Here is a 17237-nt window from a genome sequence, read left to right as displayed (position 1 = left end):
TGTCCTTCTCAGAGATTGTTGTCCCGAGAGCCCTTGCCTATCAGATCGAGCGTATTTGACGACTGCCGCGAGTTCGAGACATCGGGTAGAACCAGGAAACGGCGCTCCTGGTCTGCAAGAATGTCGTCGATGAGACGCCCGGAGACGCCATTAAAGGAAGACATCCATGCGGACCTCTTCGTAAGATGATGGCTGGAACCACGGTATGATTCGGAGTAAGCCAAGCTAGCCATTCATATCACTCGGTTGAAAATACCAGATGTCCGACCATACATTACGATAGCGAATGGCATCGCAAGTAACAAGAAATAAGCTTTTTAAAGCAATGCCCCTTAATCTCTTCCTCCCCCTACAAACAATCAACCATGTTTAAGGGTTGACTTGTGACTCAATTTCAAGTGCTCTTTCCCAAACAGGTCTGGACATATTCCAACTGCTACTTGTCTTATCACCGGGCTGCCAGCCTAGGCCAATTGAGGGGTAACGGAGGCAGAGCCAAGTTGCCCGTTTCGGGAGCCTCAATTTACGTCATGTAACTCGCGAAGCCGTTGGATACTACCCATCCGGGGTATCATGAGCAGCCTCCGTCCCCAAAAGAGGATGGTATTGCCAACTATTGAATGTTTCCCGTCTTGCCTCGTCCAAGAGTTGCTTCCGCTTGCTCACTACCGTATCCTAGCAGCCAAGCAGCCTCTTTCTGCCTGCTGTTTTCTCGCCATTTCGTCACACGATTTTCCACCAAACGTAGTGCCGTGCACGTTGGTGGCCAGTCTGGCCTTGTAAGTGTGATCCGATGGAAACATGTCACCGAGGCGCGGCTCATTACATGCGTCGCTCAAAAAGGAAACATCCTCGGAGGGGGTACTTTGCCTGTGTGTATAACTAGGTGTTCCCCTAGATACATTGCGTAGACTCACTCTTAGTCCCCCCGAAACTTTTCAGTCAATCTTTATTCCTTTAAATTGCAGCCATGAGATCCAACGCTGGTTTCGCTTTGCTGTTTGCATTGGCGCAGAGAGTCTCCGCTCAACAGACACCATACGGCCAATGCGGCGGTGTTGGATGGACAGGACCGACAACATGTGTTACGGGGTGGCATTGTGAGAAACAGAGCGAGTGTGAGCCTTGGGCACTCCATCATCCCCGTCTTAATGACTGAACATGTGCAAAGGGTATTCGCAGTGTCTCGAGGGGGCAGCTTCCCCTCCCACCACGCTCCTGACTACGACTTCTAAACCACCTGCGACAACCACCGCGCGAGTGTCCACCTCTTCGCCGATAACAACCTCTACCAAGTCTTCTTCCGCTGGTCCTGTGCCAACGGCTTGCTCCGGCACTTTTACTTTTACCGATATCTCGGCGAGCGACTATGTCAAGGCCATGAATCCCGGATGGAATCTGGGAAACACGCTAGACGCTATTCCCAATGAGGGTTCTTGGAATAACCCACCTGTCACTGAAAGGACGTTTGATGATGTCAAGGCTGCCGGGTTCAAGAGCGTTCGAATCCCGGGTTAGTATTTGATTTATGAAAGAGGGCGTGATGACAGATGCTGATATCGCTGCAGTTACCTACAGCGATCATTTCATCAGCGCGGCACCAAGCTACACCGTGGACCCTGCATGGCTCCAGCGCGTCTCGGATGTAGTCGACATGGCCACCGCCCGCGGCCTCTACGTCTTGACCAACGTCCACCACGGTATGTTGCAACATTTTCTTCACTCAGCAGACACGATTCACTGACATCAAAGATTCTTGGAACTGGGCCGACGTCACAAAAGCCACATCTGACGCCGACAAGAAAACCTTGGACGACAAATTTTACAACCTCTGGCTCCAAATCGGCAGCAAGCTCGCCTGCAAATCCAACCTCGTTTCATTCGAATCTATAAATGAGCCCCCCGCTACCACGGCAGAACACGGCACCCGCATCAACACCCTCAACGAGCTCTTCCTTAAGGCCCTTGCTGATAGCGGCGGCTACAACTTGCGCCGTGTCGTCAACCTCGTCGGCGGCGGTATGGACGCTGCCAAGACGACGCAGTGGTTTAAGGTTCCCTCCAATGTCAAGAACCCTTGGGCTCTGCATTACCACTACTACAGCCCCTATGACTTCATATTTTCTGCTTGGGGCAAGACGATTTGGGGATCCGATGCTGACAAAGCGGCGATGGCGACTGAATTAGGGATCGTAAGGGGCAATTTTACGAATGTGCCGTTGATAATTGGCGAGTTTGATGCTAGTCCGCTTAATACGGAGCCCGCTGCGAGATGGAAGTGGACAGATCAACTGGTCCGCACTGCGACAGAGCTCAATACCGCCATTGTGATATGGGATAACGGCCTTGACCACCTCGATCGCAACGCGCACACCTGGCGTGACCCGACGTCGGTCAGCATTCTTAACAATGCTTCCAAGGGAACCAAGAGTGCTCTAGCAGACAGCACCATCGACGCCTCAGCAACCACACAGTTCTCGTCAGCATACATCTGGAACAAAGTCGGCAGCGCCGTCACCGACCAAACACTCCCATGGCTATTTAATGGTAACACCGTCAAGACCGTCAAGACCAATGCGGGAGCTACATTGACGGCGGACAAGGACTATACCGTGTCATCGTCCGCCATCGTATTCAAGGCATCTTTCCTGGCACAGTTCCTCTCCGCCACAGCCACTCCGGGAAGCAAGGCCAACTTAACACTGACCTTCTCCGCTGGCGCGTCATCTCAGGTCGAGGTCGTGCAGTGGGATGTACCGACATTGGCAGCGACGAGCTCCAAGGCTGTTACGGGCGCGGATCTGAACATTCCTATTACTTATAAAGGTGTAAAGGTTCCTGCTGCTGTGAAGGCGTTGCGGAGCGATGGAGTTTATCTTTTCGATGATTGGACGCAGTATCTTGGTCCACTCCAGCAAGCCCGAATCGTAAGTCTCAACATTTACCAACACAAGAGAGAAGGGGGATATCATGACTCGGAATGAAAGCTAACATGTTGGGCTGTAGACCTTTAACGGCCAGTGGAACTACGACGGCGCCAAGCTCATCCTCCCTGCTGCGACTGTACAAGCTATAGTCAGCGCCGGGAAGGCGACGACATTCACGTTTGAATTCTACCCCCGTGTTCCGGGCAACGAAGTCACATACACACTGAATCCATGAGCTGTTGTTGATGAGGTCCTGGGAGTGAGAGTGCCGAATGGTGCATGCCCGGTTGTCGTAATGAGGACGCTTCTATCGCCTTCTTGACTTATATTATCTTGAACTGTACATGTCTTGGCTAAATAGCTGGATTAAACAGCTGCACATACAGGTAGCTTAATACAGAAAGAAACAACCAACGAATCTTCTGATGGGATTCTCTACCCGAGGATTAGTTTCCAGTTTCTGATTCACTGCTAGTTAGCACAAAAGTTACCAGCTAATAGCCCTGAATAAGATGGAAGCGACCACCACCATCTACTACACCAACAACAAACTCACCATATCTGCTGGTGATGTATACCCTGAATACAAGTGGCAGCGTGCTGCCCGCACCAAAGACTTGCACCGAGGAGACTACCGACTCTTAAAAGACGTAAGAGTACACTAAAGCCCCTGTGGATTATAAATCCCAAAATAATATTACGGGACATATTCAGTTATTTATAAACAGAAAGCTCATGGGAGAATCGTCACTGTCAGGCAGCACTCGTAGCACTAAGTTGCATTAATTTGAAACCATGCCCGTTTATGATTAACGTAGTACACATAAACTTAGTTGTACATCTCTGAAACACAACAGGACTGCGTATCAAATATACAAGTATGCTCAAGTATTTGAAGTGTTGACCCTCATAACCCTTTACTTGAGAGACGCTGTGAACAGTGTCCCTCCCTCCTTAACTATTTCCAGTTCTAATTCAGTCTTGGGAAGAGAAATTCAAGACATCAACGGGTTGTCATCAAATATTCGCTACATGACGATTCTATCAATTATATACATGTCGTCTCTTTTGTGCTCAGATCACTGGTCATACTCGGCTTTAACATAATAGCTGACTAGAAACACCTCTCGGCCAGCCTGAAAGCAGTACTAACTAGCATATCCTTCTGAAATGGATCTATTTTTCAATACCGAGGTGTCTCAGAATTAGAGACACCATATCTTTGGTTGAAGTCTCAAAATCCAGACAACCCAAAATGTGCTGATCTGGTCTTACAAGAATGGCCCATCCCTGAGAAAATCGGCCATCCTGCTCATATAAACTGCGATGACTTTCTCCAGAAAACACAAAATCGCTATCCGCTCCCCATAAATTCAGACGAGGGCCGATTTTTTCGCCTAATGCTTCCTTACAATCCGTGAACCGCCTAGTCCAGGCTGAACGGCATCCCGTGATGATATTAAAGGTCCCTGGGGTCACCAGGTCAAGGGTTGAAAACTGTCGGGCTGTGTTTTGCTCTTCTGAAAATTCTTTCACGTATGAGGTATCTATTGGTTGTTGCAGCAGAGCTTTGCGCGAGTTATGAACTTTGATCCAAGCGTGTGGTAATCGGGCTCCGATTTTGAACTTTGGTGTATAGTGTGAAGCGCTTGCTGGCGGCTCTGTGTCGCCATAAACATAACCTATGTGAATTTCAAGCTATCGCACAACCGTGTCAATCATGTTACTTCTCAAAAGTTTGTACGTATCCACGAAAATATCTTCAGGAGCGGGTTTATGCCTACTCACGTTGTCAAAATGTTCCCGCTGTCCCTCGACATTCTCGGCTATCAACGCTTGCTTTGAAGGATCATGTATTGTTTTGTACATCCTTTTCCGGGATTCGTTTAGATCCTCATTTTCAGTCGTACCGATAGCTTTGAGAAACGAAAACACTGACACGCCGTTTTTGACGCTTTGCGCGGCGGAAACGACGGCGATTTGCCTTCTGTCAGACTCGTAAGTATTAAGCAGATCAGGATTGGCCCATCCTTGATGCACAGCTGCAATCTTGTACGCGAGGTTATGCGCGTCTGCCAATCCTGAATTTAGGCCGAGGCCACCCGTCGGAGGGAAGGAATGTGCGGCGTCGCCGACTCTGTTCCATGTCAGCAAATCCAGGACATGACAAAGGCGGGATATAAAATGAGTTTAGTACAAGAAGACGTTTCCTCGTTTATACTCTTTGGCTACTTTTCGACTCAACACCCACGGCCTGTAACTAAGGATCTTTATTGGAATATCCTGGCCTATCGCAGCAGATACAGTGGCGTGGGCGAGCTCTTCGTTCCACGCGTCAACTGGATGCCTTTTCGACTAAATTGTCTTTTGTAAGTCATTGGGATATCAAAACTGGCAGGACAACTCACATCAAAATTGCTAATTAAGACCTGGTTGCCGCCTAGGTCATATGCTATGATGAACCCAGAACAAGCGGGGTCAACTACCCAATGCAACATGCCTACACGATCTTTCACGACCGGCCGAAGGTCTGCATTGAAGTGAATCGTCATCATTGTCTCATCTGGTGGATTGTAAGTTGATGAAGCAAAATTGTGCTGACAACCGGAAATACTCACATCCATCTTCGCCCTCTGTTTCAATACCAAGAGACCTGCGCACCTGGCTTTTCGCACCATCGCAGCCAATGACATGTTTCGATGATATTGTCCACCGCTTTCCAGTTGCTCGCTCTTCAACTGTAGTGAAAACTCTATCGTCCCTCTGTTGTCTTGTTAGGTGAGAATCCCATGACAGAAAGTTGGAAATGAAATTCAGGGGCCTCCTCACTTGTTCACAAGACACGAAACCAACCCCTTTACGGATTTCAACAACGGAATCATTTACTAGTTGCTCTGCGATAAACTTCTCAAAGTCTGGTTGGGGTATATTGTGAATCATCTACGAAACCCCGTTAGCGAATTACGTGGGCGGGCGCACAATTTGACAGCTGGAGTGTCGGGGACAGCGCAGCTACCTCAGGTGTGCTATCCAAAACTCCAGAATCCATTCGCTCATATGGTAAGAAGCCAATTCTATCGCCGCTGAGATTTGTTAAGAAATTGACCCAATAAGCGTCGCCTCGAGGAGAGCCTAATTGGCGAATTGCTTTCGTGTCAAGTCCATACTGTCTGCACACCTCAAGGGTTCTGGGGCATAGTGCGTGAGCTTTCGGCGCAGCAAGTCGTTCTGAATACTTCTCAACAAGGAGCGACTTTACTACTAGCTGTTAGCCTAATTTACAACTTGGAGGATATGGTCATCTGGTGGCACAGACCAACTTACCGCCATGTTTGGACAACAAGTACGCTATGAACAGGCCAGTTGGCCCGCCGCCTGCAATGAGAACGGGCACTTCAACTGAACAATCTGACATTGGCATAGTTCCTGGTTTCATCTTGCAAGATGAGAAATCAATCTTGATCGCCCCTTCAGAGCGTGATGGCTGAGCAATCTCGAGCATCGTTATGGATTTCTAGAGGGTATGCATCTCTTAGGCCTTTGGTCTGAAGGGGTTTCCACCTGAAAGAGACGACTTCCGGTCGTCTTTATCACAGACGGAGGCTGAAGGATATGACCCTGGAAGCAATGATGCCGACACAGTTTCCGACAGATGACATCTTATTCGCGGAGGCCCCAGTTCCCGGAAGGCTGAATCCGATTTGTCCGATCAAATGGCGCACTGTCAGAGCGGCGACTTTGTTTCCGGCGCTATGGGTCCACACTAGAAACTTTGACCGAGATCCATGTCTCACATCCTTCTCCTGACTACCCTGCGCTGCGCCTCCAGATGACTGGCCAGCTAGCTAGTAAACTTACCTCCCTGCCCCGAACCCTCGTTTGTGGTTCGTTTTCTTCTTATAGAACTCACATATGTTTGCCAATCCTCCGCAATTTGTGACTTATCACATTGTTTAAGTATGGGGACGGAAATCCCCACTCCAATCGCTGGTGGCTCGGATAACCCGGACGCTGGTAATCTCAAGAGAAAGCGGCGCCCTCGCGCGCCTATCGCGTGCGGTACATGTCGAGCTCGCAAAGTCAAGGCTAGTGTAAACCTAAGCTTGATGAAGAAGAGAGTGGATACTGACGATGATGGATTCAGTGTGATGGTTGTTCACCATGCTCTAATTGCGTCCGTGAGTGTTAGCACTCTCATAGCTTGACAATTATTGGCTGACTGGAGTGTACACGAAGGACATGAGTTTTCGTGCTCATACAAGAATGGGCCAGAGGAGATGTACGTGAATATATTATGTCGCTTCCCTTGGTTCAAGCTTACACCATCCCAGGCCCAGCAAGAAGATATATGATCCATCTGGACGGATTCAACAGCAGTTGTATCCCCAGCCTCAACCGCAGCCCACGCTGTCCGAGAATCTGCACCCATCGCCAGTCAGCTTAGACGAACCGCTCAAGCATGACCAGCCTAATCAGCCAAACCAGCAAGAGTATGGCCATCGTGAGAGAGATTCATCGGCTTCGTCAGAACAAGAAGTCGATGGTCTTGGCCAGGTCAACGAGCACACAGAGGGTGCGGAATTTTACGGTCCTACCGGCACTTTTTACTTCCTGGCACGACTTCGGTCCCGTGCGAATACACAGAAACAACAACAAGCAGGCAAACATAGGAAACAGAGTTCTATCATCAATCTCCTTCACAGTTCCGATTATTCGACTTCGCCAGAGTCCCGTATTGTTGGCCAAAGTCAATACAATAAAACTAGCCCACAAAGCAGCATCACCGGACGGGAATCTTTTCAGCAAGGTATAGGACCGGATTCGGCCTTGAGTGCGGCGGATGCGGCGTTCGCGACAGAAATCGAGCGCGAGTGCGTTCGCCTTTACTTTCAGAATCTGCACAACATCCATCCCATTCTTGAGCAGGTATCATTTCTGAAACGTTGCGAGGATGAGGTTTGGCCTAGACAGTCAAGGTCGGATGGCTTACTGTCCTCTCAAATGCGTCGAGAAGCCAGATTTCTTGCTCTTTACAACGTCGTCATAGCCATCGGGGCTATTACAGCCGGTGAGACATCCCTTCTTATGGAAGATCATACCCGTGACTTCTTGGACCGGACGGGACAGCCTGGAGCAGAAGAGACATTATATCCACCAATTCGCCTAGCAAGAAGGTTTTTCGACAGGTCCCGACTCTACTTGGAGGATATTTGTGAATCGAGTTCACTTGAGACTGCTCAAACTTTGTTCTTGATGGTAAGTCGTGTACACCTGGAAGTCATAATTTGCTGCTTCGCGTGATTCGGAACCTCGTAGGGCTTACTTTTCTTAGTCGGTATTCGGTCAGAATGCTCTTAAGCCTCATAGTTGTTATATGTACAGCGGCATGGCCATACGAACCGCATCGGCCATGGGAATACCAACCAATCTCCGCTCGGACACAAGCCCAGAAAGTCTGCTTTGGTGGTAAGACTCGCATTCTATTTCTAAATGTCGTTTATACTAATATATCCAGGTCTCTATACTCTCATGAGATGTGGGTGCTATAATATTCTTTCATGAGAAAGATGATGCTGACAACTTAGTGAAATGTGCTTCTCGGCAGGTCGCCAGTCGGGGTTGCGAGCACCGAGTTCTTATTCCATACCGTTCCCAAAGACTTCTGTAAGTCAAATGTTAAATAATGCTCGGGGTCGCTAATTTGACTAACTATGTTCATATAAGCACCTTCCAAATTCAACCTATTGCCTAATCAACCCCATGGTTGACTTGGCCAAGATTTTGATGTGGATGACGGACAACCTAAGCCTTCACAGCGGCCATACGTCCCTGAAGGAACTTTCACAGACTGCCCTCAATCTAGACAAGGAGCTAGACGATTGGAAAGCAAATCTTCCACGGCAGCTTCGTTTTGACACCTCGTCATTGGAAGACAGCGAATTTGCCATGAAGCAGAAGACAGTCCTTAAACTACGTACGGTGGGCCCAAATATACTTTGGGATAACATGTCGTTGACGCGTAAGATAGGCTTTCTGAATGCAAGGATTCTTCTTCATCGGCAATTCATCATATCAAAGACCCAGGAAACAGATCGCAACGCAGTTTCGCAACACGTAACATCTTGCGTTAATGCTGCAACCGAAACTATCAAGTTCATGCACACAAGCTACCTTCACCGCCCATATTTTAGAACCTGGTAAGACGACTGTCTATCTTAAGCAACATCTTGCAAGTTCTCTGACAAAGAAAACAGGTGGTACAACTGCATGTACTTGCTGGACGCCTGTATGGTTCTGCTTCATGTCCTCATTTCAAACATCTGTCCCTTCCCCGCCGAAGAAGTGATGTTGAATATTGAGTTGAGCCTTGACATCTTCAAGGCAATGAAGATGCTTGCAGTGGCGCGAAGATGTGCCGATATTGTAAGAGAGCTGCTAAACGTAGCTGCAAAAACCCACGCAGGAGGCCAGTGGAAAACGATCTCAACTGCTGAGTGCGAGCCTGTCTTCAAAATTCCAGAAGAGGGCCAGCTTATGCAACCATCGCCCGCTTTTGCATCAGAAGGCATCGGAATCACTCAATCAGATACAGACTTCAACCACACAATGATCCCCGGAGATTTTGACGCCAATCTGGTTGACCCAAATGTTGTCTGGAACTTTCTGAACTTTGAGCATTGGAATGCATGGTCTGATGCAGCCTTCAGATAGATACGACAGACTGTTAGGAAAATAAAAATAAAAAAGCTCATGTTCCAAGCCATCCATATTTACTGACGATTTTCTAAGCTACCGCAACCACTCGTGGCGTCTCAATTCTTGAATTGGCGCTTAGTGGTTTGGGGGCATATGGCTTGACAGTTTCCACCGTACACCAATAATGAAACTCCCCTTTCTGTGGGAATACTACAATGCTAAAGAGCCTTATGAACGTAAACCATGGGACTGGATGGATTTTTCTATTCAAAATAATAATTATTAACTTTAATGTGGTCGCAAACAAGTCTTCTCAAGTAGCTTTCCATCATACCTCAAGTGCCATGCATGAAAACCGAGCGCTTCAGGAGGTAAAGTTTATGCAACAGGTTTCTCAAAAGATTATAAATCAATTCTTCTACATATCAAATAAAATTTTAAGAGCTTGCGTCGGCGGTTTGCAGATGATAGATGGGTTCCTGATTTGAGTCCGATTGGTGGAAGAAGCCAAGCCGTTGTATACAGTAACGTCTAGTTCCAAGTCCTATTTTGTCTTGGCACTCGACCATGATCGCTTAAGCATATGTGTAAGAGCCCAAAAAGGAAGGACCGTTGATGTGAGTGCTCATATACTATGCAGTGCTTGGCGGACAAACTTCTCAGGGACATTTTACCACGACTAGGAAAGACCGATTCCCGAACAAATCCCATAGCCTCCAGACTGTGTTGACCATGTACACTTTTAACTTATATGGTGGTGAGAGATAATCAACAGATGTATAAAGCCTGACCCGTCTCAATGAAGTTGGTTCTTTCATTCAAAACCAAGCTGTAATTGTCTCAAGCATAGGCGAAGAACATTCTGAATTATATTTTCATAACCACCGACATGTACCCTGCAGTTTTCTCGGCGTTGTTCTGGGGCATTTCTTTGGTGAACGCTCAATCACTAACGACTTCAACGCGTAGCACTTCGACGCGTAGCACTTCGACGCGTAGCACTTCGACGCGGAGCACTTCAACGAGCACCGTAAAATGGCAAGCATCTGGAGGTGTCTCTTGCCCACACCCGTCAGTGAACACAAATTGGCCGACGTCAGCAGGAAGCACGTCATTCCCCACCGCTTCTGTTATCCCCGCCAATGCCGTCTTTGACGGAAAGATGGCTCTTTTCGATCGGAAAGGCAGTGCGGGCGATTGCAAAGGCCAATCCGAGCAGGATGAAGCAGCCGCCGTTTTCATCTTGGAAGATGGTGCAACGTTGAAGAACGTAATCATTGGACCTGCACAGGCGGAGGGTGTGCATTGCCGTGGTCCATGTACCATCGAGAATGTCTGGTGGGATGATGTATGTGAGGATGCGGCCACATTCAAGGGCACAGGTCCGAGATATGTCAGGGGTGGAGGGGCTAAGGAGGCGAGCGACAAAGTATTCCAGCACAACGGTAAGCGGCAAGACGATGACATACATTGATTTATAGAGTGCTTCAGTGGCTAATATTCTACAATCATCCACAGGCGAAGGATGGCTGCACATTGATGGCTTCTACGCAAACAAGTACGGAAAGTTCTACCGCTCTTGTGGCAACTGTAGTCAACAGTTTCAGCGTCACGTCAACATCACAAACTTTGTTGGAATTCAGGGCGTTGTTAGTAAGTTTTCACATCCACGATTCGTCCTCAATCCTGTTGTTCTTTTGCTAAAATTGTGCAGTGGGCGTGAACCAGAACTATGGTGACACTGCGACCTTGTCCAATTATTGTTTGGCCAAAGTTGGTGTCATCTGCACACGCTATGAGGGCTGCGTGAAGCCTTGTGAGGCTGGTGAGATTGGAGAAGGTGCATTGGCACCATACTGTGTGGTCAATGGCCAGGATTGGTCCTGATATACCACTTGGAATCATTGCAGCTCTTCCATTTACCCCATTGAAATCTTTCCTTTAGTGGTTCAAATGAATTTCGAGATGGTTGTTTAATTGATATTAGTGACTTTTTTATGACAATGATTAGTTTGCAGAACCCATGAGCGATAGCATAAGATACGCAAGTAATCCATTGGTGTCTGAAACAATTCAACGATGGTAATAAAGACTTGGAGATTAAATTTACGACAATGAGACTATGTTACATTCACTATGTTGTATGTAATAGAAACGAATGGATGGATTTGTACATAGAAAATGATGCAATGCCTAAAGCCTTGTACCGCGCCTTGGGTTCAGCTTACTATGTTGTCTCATGGTCCGCAAAGCTACCAGTATAATAACACTATCACGGATGTTGTCTTTTCGGATTTATTGAGAACTCAACGTATTGTATGTGAGCAGTATGAGGCGGTTGCGAAATACCTTTGTTGCTTAGCGCACCTATCTAGTCACTATTACCGCGTGCTCAGTTTTGAAAAAGTCCGCTGTCTTCCCCTTTAATTAGCCAAGAATGCACCTAATTGGGACTGCAAAATCTCGACGACTAAGGTAGAAAGTAATAACAGATGGCTCTCCGGCACACATTCTGTAAGATGAGGGGTAGTTGGGCTAATAATGGGCGTAGAAGCAGCAGGATCACGGCTAGCGTGGTTGAGGGGTTCTAAACAATTCCGTGGGCTGGTGGGGATCATCACAATCATCGTGTCATCATAGGACTTCTACCTCGCCAGGCACAGCCAACATGTTCAAATATGACCACATACTCTTCGTTGCAACAGGGCGATGGGTGGCATCCGTCCATCCACCCCCGCCTCGTTGAAGTATGGACTTTGCACATCTGAGATTGGGCTAGAGCGCGGGACGGCTGGAGAGGGGGCGGGGCCGTCGGATGTCGTGGGGCCGTTGGGAGTTTCGCGGTTTTACTTGTCGGGACAGGTTTGGCAACATCAGTGAATAACTGATGAATTGAATTACCCCAGACTACTGCTACCCGGCACCCCGCATATCAACCCCGCAGATACCTACCCCACGGAGCCGCATTACCCGAAGACTCTACGCCACACCATTGACCACTGTATGTTCCTTTGTTTGAAATGAACCAGCCTGTAGTGGTGGTGCTGTTACAAATTTCTTTAAATATAAGTTTGACAACCCGTGGGATTTGTATTGGTCTTGTCACTATCGGAGTCGAATTTTTTTCACACAATGGACAGCCTAACAGACCTAATAGGCCCAAATCATTTGTGGCTGGGTCTTAGACTCGCACCAACGATACTCTTGTTCTTGTGGATATTATACCAGCGCGTTTTCTCTCCGTTTGCCAAGGTTCCGGGCCCTTTCTGGGCCAGTCTGTCGAGAGTATGGCTAGCATGGCACTCCTATACAGGGGACCTTCATATTGTCATGATGCGTCTGCATGAAGTTCACGGCAAAGTTGTTCGTATCGCGCCAGGTGAAGTGTATGTGAAGATGGGCTTGCCTTACTTCTGTTTAGGAGGAATTAAAACTAAAACTTTCACAGGAGTATTTCAGACCTCACCTCCATCAAGTCCATCTACGGTGAGAAACCTACTTCGAATACGTGAGCTCACCCCAACTCACAAATCCCAGGTGCGGGATCAAAGTTCCGGAAATCCGATTGGTACAGTGTTTGGCAAGGAAGACGCAAGTTCGACTTATTTGCGGAGCGAGACGAGCGCATCCATTCGGCTCAGCGTCGCCTTGTTAGCCGGCCATACGCAATGTCATCGCTAAAGGAACTCGAGCCTTATGTGGACAGCGCGGTCGGGGTACTTTTGGAGAAGCTAAGTGGCATGCTGGGTCATACTGTGGACATGGGCAATTGGGTTCAACTCTACGCCTTTGGTATGTATACCATGATGATCTTAGTGTGTCCAAGGTCGCGTGCTGAAAACAATACCGCTCTATAGACGTGATCGGAGAAGTCACCTTCTCAAAACGGTTCGGCTTCATGGATGTCGGCTCCGATGATGGCTCCTTCAAACAGATTGAAAATGCATTGATATCTGCTGCCTGGATCGGCCAGGTACCCTGGCTGTATTGGCTCCACGATTACATGTCTCCTGTTATTGGGACCTGGTTGGGTATTGCATCTCGCCACGGAAGTTTGCGCCAATTTGCCGCCCGTGAGGTTGAAGCCAGACAAGACAGGGGCTCCGGCCATCTAGATATTCTAGGAAAACTGCTTGCGGTGCACAATGAAAAGCCGGATCAGTTTGACAGTTCCGCCTTGGTGTCAATGGCCACTTCCAACATTTTTGCCGGAAGCGACACGACGGCAATCTCGATTCGATCAATCATCTATTACCTCTTAAGAAACCCGGAATCAAAACGGCGGCTTATCGAAGAGATTGATGAGCATTGGAGACAAGGGAAATTAAGCGATCCAGTCTCAGTCGCCGAATCAGAAAACATGCCCTACTTGCAGGCGGCTATGTACGAGGCTCTGCGGATACACCCTGCTGTAGGGATGACACTCCCTCGTGTAGTCCCACAGGGCGGGTATGAAATTGAGGGTCACTACATACCAGCGGGGGTAAGTCATTCTTAGCATGAATAGGGTGAGTCTTTCATCGCTGACTGGGATTGTCGTCACAGTCTGTTGTTGGTGTCAATCCATGGGTTATCCATCGTAATAAGGAGGTATATGGTCAAGATGTGTACTTGTTCCGTCCGGAAAGATGGCTCAAGGAAGAAAATGGCGATATGCGTAAGTTCTCTCAAGAATCGTGACTTTACTTACTGACGTAATCATGCGTAGACCGTTTTTTCTTTGCATTTGGCTCTGGAGCTCGCATGTGTCTTGGTCGAAGTACGCAACCTCATACATCACAGTCCTGATTGCCCCTGACTAACATTGACCCCAGACATCAGCTGGATGGAGATGGCTAAGGTTTGATACCACGTCCCAGGGATTTCATCGCGGCCGTTTTCAAGACTGACCTTGTGATAGCTCATCCCAACTTTGTTTTTGCACTTTGATTTGGAGTTAGCAGACCCTGAAAGCCCGCTGGAGGAGAAATGCTAGTGAGTTTCTCAGAACCAAATACTCTTGTCTTGATACTGACGTAGCTTAAGTTGGTTTGTGTCACAAAAGGGCTTGAATGTCAAGCTTCGACGGAGACAGCTGCCTGCCATATACGAGACGAACGCTTAGTTTTCCCCGCAAAGTAGAGCCAATTACCTAAAGTAGAGCAGAGAGTCAAATAGTACCAGCCAAATATACAGTGTACATCATGGCTCATGGATGGAGAATGGATAACTACTACTGGCATTGATGCTGAGGGCTGGTGCGTAACTTCATGGCCTTGGCACAGACCACATGGGTAGATATGACGGACACCGGCAATCCAAGATTCAAGGGTGTATTCACTGTTTGAGACCTGGGAAATTCACGAAAATTGCTTTAAAAATAGCTACAGTTTCATACAGCGTAGTTACTCTTGAACCACTTGTATTGAAAGGACGTAAGTCGGTTTTGCCACAGTTGTGGATTTATGACAGTGAAGTCAACTCGACTCAAACCTTCGTTGCTGCGTGCTCGGTTTCTTCCACATCAATAGGATCAACCACCTTTCCAGTTTCCGCAATGCGGACATTAGCCTGCTCGCCATCAAAAATAACAGCAATTTCCTCCAATGCCTTGCCCTTGGTCTCCAAGAACCACCCATATGCGACAAAGCTCTCAACCGCCAGAATAGCCACGTAGACAATATAAAACCGCCATCCGATATTTTGAATGCCGATCGGGTTTACGTACTGGTTGACGAAGACGGCGGCCTTGGTGGAGAAAACGTATGTCGCCATACCCTTGGCTCGAATAGAGTAAGGTAAGACCTCCACGGAATAGGCGACTGGCAGAGGCGAAAAGGCAATGCAGTAGAAGATCTGGTAGATAAATATGAGAGCCATGACGGCGATACCAGCTGAACTAGCGTTGGTCTCGGCGAAGCGGGCAGAAGCGATGGTCCAGCCGATAAAGACTGTAAGCATGCCGATGGTGGAAATTCGAAAGAGAGGTCGTCGGCCAATTCTTTCGACGAAGAATGCTGTGGTCAACGCGAGACCAAAGTTCCAGATATTCAGCAGGCCATTTACTAGCGCTTGGGTGTTCTTGTTCGTGATGCCCACGGTATCCATAATCCTTGAGAGGTCTGGTTTCGTTAGCACCGCTGAAAGGTTCGGACATAGAAGAAGTGAGTCTACGTACAGTATGCGATTAGACCGTTACCGGACCATTGAGAAAAGAAACCCATGCCTACGGAACTGTCAGTTGATGTTTCCTCGTTGTATTCGGGTGGACGTCTTACACATGACCAAGAACATCCGATATCGGTTGCCCTTTGTCTTGACCATAGACTTCCAGGTAGTGCTTCCAAGCCCTATGAACGAATGAGTAACTGCATCCATCGAAAAATGGCATGTAGTGTTTCTTACTTTTCTCATTATCGATGGCGGCTCTGATCTCTTCGTACTCCAACTTGACGAGCTCGGTCTCTTCGCCTTCCCCATGATATTGCCTGAGAGCATCGAGTGCCTCGTCATCGCGATCTTTCGAAATAAGCCATCTCGGCGATTCGGGAAGGAACCAGATTGCTGCGAGCTGCACCACGCTGGGAGCCATTTGAAGCAGAGAGGGAATTCGCCAGGACCAGGTGCTGGGGATCGTTCGAGTGCCGTAGGTAATCCAAGCGGCTGCGATGCTGCCAACGTACCAGCTATAGAGGAAGGTTAGTTAGTTCCCCGACTGATTGTTTTCGGTGTTCAAGGTTAGTGCTTACCATGTGTTGCATATAGCTGTGATAGTCACACGGTCCTTGGGGTGTGACAGTTCGCTCACCAAACTCGGCGCCGAGGTTGTAGCAAATGACAAGCCAAACCCAAGTATGAATCTGCTCACGACGAACATAGCGAACTCGGTACTCTCGCACTGCAGAATCGCGCCGACAATCATGATGCAACTGCCCACAGTAATACCCCATCGTCGTCCGAACCTATCCGCCACCCAAGGTGCAATGGGCGTCGAGCAGATACTACCGAGGGCCATGATAGCACTCATCAAGCCCAGAACAGCTCCGCGAGGGTTATCGAAGAAATCGTCAAAGTAGGACACGGTCTGGAGGGAGTTCATCATCGAGCCATCGTAGCCACTCGTCGCGTAGGAAACAACTGCCGCAGGGAAGAGGAGGAAGTACAACTTTCGGCGGGCCGCAGAGGTATACCAGGCTGGTGCCTCCTGGGCTAGCTGAGCGATGCGGGATGGTTGGTAGGACTCGTTAACTGTTGCCGGGCCGCCTTGCTGGCGGGCTCTGCGGGCCTGCTGGTCCTGCCTTGGGGCAGGGAGTCGTTGGCGGAGGAAGTCCATTATTGTCGCAACGATGTTGGAACGACAACTTAAGGAGTTGGCAAGAAACTTATTGAGAAGGGAGGGTTGACTCGGGAGTGGAGGGGAACCTCTGAGTTGATAATCGTAACCAGAGGGTTGGGATCTCGAGTGTACTTATATGTACATGGCAAAGCCAACCTGCAGAGGTGGAATGCTTTAACTACCCCCTTCTCTATTTGCTTCCCCGGTCCTGCTTGTTATGTTGGGGTCAACCAGCCGAAGGAAGGAGTTACAGAATCGGCATTCGGGTTAAGCGAAACGATCTTGATCGGGAGGTATCG

At 48.4% G+C, this 17237-nt stretch overlaps 3 protein-coding genes across 3 annotated transcripts; 2 read left to right on the top strand and 1 right to left on the bottom strand.

Moving 5' to 3' along the window:
- Positions 1-1161: 1161 nt before the first annotated feature.
- Positions 1162-3592, top strand: EsH8_VI_000800 (uncharacterized protein; the record flags this gene model as incomplete). Its single annotated transcript, XM_083272053.1, has 5 exons — positions 1162-1513; positions 1569-1700; positions 1753-2927; positions 3007-3075; positions 3407-3592. 5 exons carry the CDS (start codon positions 1162-1164, stop codon positions 3590-3592), a joined length of 1914 nt encoding a protein of 637 aa, XP_083127227.1.
- Positions 3593-12953: 9361 nt separating this feature from the next.
- Positions 12954-14727, top strand: EsH8_VI_000799 (cytochrome P450 family protein; the record flags this gene model as incomplete). Its single annotated transcript, XM_083272052.1, has 9 exons — positions 12954-13009; positions 13072-13109; positions 13161-13415; positions 13481-14106; positions 14169-14280; positions 14332-14382; positions 14438-14463; positions 14524-14597; positions 14649-14727. The coding sequence occupies 9 exons, from the start codon at positions 12954-12956 to the stop codon at positions 14725-14727; spliced, it is 1317 nt and encodes a 438-aa protein (XP_083127226.1).
- A 362-nt stretch (positions 14728-15089) lies between these two features.
- On the bottom strand, positions 15090-16935 carry EsH8_VI_000798 (general substrate transporter; the record flags this gene model as incomplete). The annotated part of the gene is made up of 5 exons (XM_083272051.1): positions 15090-15724; positions 15781-15828; positions 15881-15952; positions 16008-16288; positions 16352-16935. The coding sequence occupies 5 exons, from the start codon at positions 16933-16935 to the stop codon at positions 15090-15092; spliced, it is 1620 nt and encodes a 539-aa protein (XP_083127225.1).
- Positions 16936-17237: the final 302 nt, after the last annotated feature.

Source organism: Colletotrichum jinshuiense, chromosome 6, assembly GCF_051148585.1.
Source record: "Colletotrichum jinshuiense chromosome 6, complete sequence".
Classification (NCBI taxonomy): Eukaryota; Fungi; Ascomycota; class Sordariomycetes; order Glomerellales; family Glomerellaceae; genus Colletotrichum; species Colletotrichum jinshuiense.
The sequence above is the reverse complement of the archived record's forward strand: the minus strand, read 5'-3'. Positions and strand labels throughout refer to the sequence as shown.